Genomic DNA, 3,435 nt, shown 5'->3' with positions numbered 1-3,435 from the left:
TCTCTCTCTCTCTCTCTCTCTCTCTCTCTCTCTCTCGCCATGGCTCCAGTGCTCTCAGGGCAGCCAGGCAGAGAGCAGGCTGAAGCCAGGGAGGGAAGCTGCTCTGAATTCAGAAGAACCTTAAGACTAAGAAATGAGAGGCAAAAGTGTCTAGAATTGAGGAGGGGGAAAAAAACTCAAGAACTCAAGAAGAAGTAGTGTAGGCTAGCAGAGCCGGCCCTATCCAATTTGGTGCCCTAGGCAAGATTTTTTGGCATGTTTTTGATCTACTGACACCCCCAGCAGGCGGCCCCCTTTTTTATGACGCTTTTTCCGTCACTTTCTTCAGCGTTTTTGGCACTTTTCAGGGTTTTTGTCCCTTTTTTCAAATTTTTTTCAAAAATAATTTCATTCGCGATGTATTTTTCAGACTTTTTTTTGTTGCTTTGTTGATATCTTTATCGCTTTTCGAGGGTTTTGTTGCCTTTTTTCATAGTTTTGACATTGTTTTTTGGCGTTTTTTATTTTTTTATTTTATTTTTGTTTTGTTTTTGGCATTCCTTTTTATCTTTTAACTTTTCTTTACTCTTTTGGACTGACGGCACCCATAGCATTTGCCTATACTGCCTATGCCCCGGGCCAGCCCTGTAGATTAGGCAGGATAGTGTAGTCCAGATCCGGTGGTTTAAGATGTCAGCGAGTGCAACAGGGTAGGAGTTGAGGAGGAGGAGGAGAGCCCCCCCCTGCCAGGGCCGCCGGCAACCACAGGCCACCATGACGGAGTGGACCCTGCTCAAACGCCTCCTGGACGCCGTGCACCAGCACTCCACTATGATCGGCCGCCTGTGGCTCACCGTCATGGTCATCTTCCGGCTGCTCATTGTCGCCGTGGCGACCGAGGACGTGTACGCCGATGAGCAGGAGATGTTTGTCTGCAACACGCTGCAGCCGGGCTGCTCCACCGTGTGCTACGACGCCTTCGCGCCCATCTCGCAGCCCCGATTCTGGGTCTTTCACATCATCAGCGTGTCCACGCCGTCGCTCTGCTTCATCATCTACACCTGGCACAACCTGTCCAAGCTGCCGCACAGCTCCAACCAGAGGCAGGGCCAGGGCCCCGTGGCTGGCCCAGGCCAGGGAGGCCCCGGCGGAGAGCAAGGCGACGGACGGGAGGTGTACGATCGGAGCTGCGACTCCGACAGCTGCTCCATCCGCTCCCATAAGCATCTAGGTAGGGGTGTAACGATACAGCCATCTGGATCCATCCAATGATCCACGGTTAGGACTCGGCATCAAGAACCGGCTCCAACTTGGAATCGCTTCAAAAATTAAGATGTTCCTTTATTTTAGATCTCCATTTTCTATTTATTCTTTTAGAATAGTTTTTTTTTAATTTAAATGTCTGGAAGAGCTCAGTTATAAAATTGTCAAATCATATTTTAGTTTTGTGTTGTCATACATGTAACCTCATCGTCGGTCACAGGCCCCTGAATTGAATCGAAACCTTCGCTTTTCAAGGTTTTTGTCGCAAGTTTTTTTTAAAACATTTTTGATGCTTCTACGACCGAATCAAAATCGTATCGTGACAGACTTTGTGATATCAGCAATTATCGTATTGTCTGCCAAAGAATCGATATAATATCGTATCGTGATAAAACGTGTGTGATTTACACCCCCTACATCTAGGTCACAGCCTGGCAGACGTGCTGCAGGGCATCACCGCCCAGAGTCTCCAGAGGGGAGACCCAAACAACATGGCGCCCGTGAGCCACGCCCGAGCCGACCCCTTCAGGGAGCGGGGTGCACAGGGTCCCGGGGCCTCCGGCGGGGTTCTGTCCAAATGCTATGTCTTCCACGTGTGCTTGCGGGCCATCCTGGAGCTGGGCTTTGTCCTGGCCCAGTGGAAACTGTTTGGCTTCTGGGTGCCCGTGCACTTCCTGTGCACATCGGTGCCCTGCAGCCAGCCGGTGGACTGCTACGTCTCCCGGCCCACGGAGAAGACCATCTTTCTGCTCTTCATGTTCTGCGTGGGCGTTTTATGCATCCTGCTCAATGTGCTGGAGCTCAACCACCTGGGCTGGAAGAAGATCCGGCAGGTGGTGCGGCTGAGGGAGAGGGGGGCGTCCTGGGGAGGGTGTGCCGGTATGAGGGGAGGGTATGAAAGCTTTCCTGCGGACAGCCCCTCTCCCACATCCTCCCTAGGCTTTAGGGGCGTGACGAGCACCACCCCCCTGCCCACCCTGGACCTGGTGGTGGGCCACCGGGGCGACTGGAGCTGCGCTGCGCCCGGGGACACCAGCCCGGGGAAACCCAAGAGTCAGGACTCCCAGACAGGAGAGAGGCAGCCTCTGAAGAGTCAGAGAGCCGTCAGAGAGTCCAAACAGAGGAGCGCCGAGGTCTGGATATAGTCTTCGACCGCGGGGACGCACGCCGCTGCCTTTCTTTGTGGAGGTGGAAAGTAACAAAATACAATTACTCAGGTTTCTGTAATTAAGTGGTTATTAGATATTAAAATATGTACTTTTACTTTTACTTAACTTTTACTTAAGTATGTTTTGTTTCAAGTATTGGACTTTGATACAGATTAAATCACATCCGTTATGGGGTCAAAAAAAGTAAATAAAAAAGGTCTCTAACGTTGTTTTGCGCCATTGCTCTGGCAAAACATCTGTCAACAAACTAAAATGGAAAGTAGCTTTGTGCCCTTATCAAATCACAAAAGACTTTGATTTGATTAAATATATAAAAAAGTACTGTATATCTCCCCCCGAGGTTAAAACTTTTTACTCTGAGTACATTCTAAATGAGCTACTTTTAACTTTTACTTGAGTAGACTTTTATATTGGTAATTTTACTCGTACTTAAAGGGGAATTCCGGTCGATTTCAACACGTAGCTATGTTGTTTGTTGTCACGTAGTGCTGTCAGTAGCGAGAAAAACGAAAACAATCAGTGCTGACTACACCGTGTTATCCTCCTGCTACAGTTTGCACCCAGGAGGCTGAAACAGGGCAAGTTTTAAATGTGCTTTTAGCCTCTTAACATGTTCGAAATGTCATTACAAGTGCCTTGCCATGTGAACTGATTCCTTCCGAGTGAACACAGTGAATCTGACTGCAGTAGATGTAAAAGAAATGCATAAAAGTTGTTCGAATTCAGGCAGTGCACATACCTCTGTTTAGTTCCCGTGTTGAGACAGCAAGACTTAGGGAGCGTCTACAATCTACAACACCGAAAAGAGATACAACTAAAATATTTATTAATTTAATGATTAAATAAGGTAATGTCTCCAAACTTACCTCAATTATAATTTGTCTCCTGCTAGTTGTACTACAGCCCTTTTAAAAAATAAGCATATGCCTATTTTTGAAAATATTTTTGTATTTCTTTTCGGTGTTGTAGTTTGTAGATGGTCCCGAAGCACTCTTCTTGCTGTCATCAAAATCATTTTGTGACT

At 47.6% G+C, this 3,435-nt stretch overlaps 1 protein-coding gene across 1 annotated transcript; it reads left to right on the top strand.

The window, feature by feature from the left end:
• Positions 1-753: 753 nt before the first annotated feature.
• Positions 754-2,387, top strand: gjd6 (gap junction protein delta 6). Its single transcript, XM_078256601.1, has 2 exons — positions 754-1,210; positions 1,666-2,387. Exons 1-2 carry the CDS (start codon positions 754-756, stop codon positions 2,385-2,387), a joined length of 1,179 nt encoding a protein of 392 aa, XP_078112727.1.
• Positions 2,388-3,435: the final 1,048 nt, after the last annotated feature.

The sequence above is a fragment of the Sander vitreus genome, chromosome 1 (assembly GCF_031162955.1).
Source record: "Sander vitreus isolate 19-12246 chromosome 1, sanVit1, whole genome shotgun sequence".
Taxonomy (NCBI): domain Eukaryota; kingdom Metazoa; phylum Chordata; class Actinopteri; order Perciformes; family Percidae; genus Sander; species Sander vitreus.
Note: the sequence above shows the minus strand (reverse complement) of the source record. Positions and strands in the feature narration are given on the sequence as shown.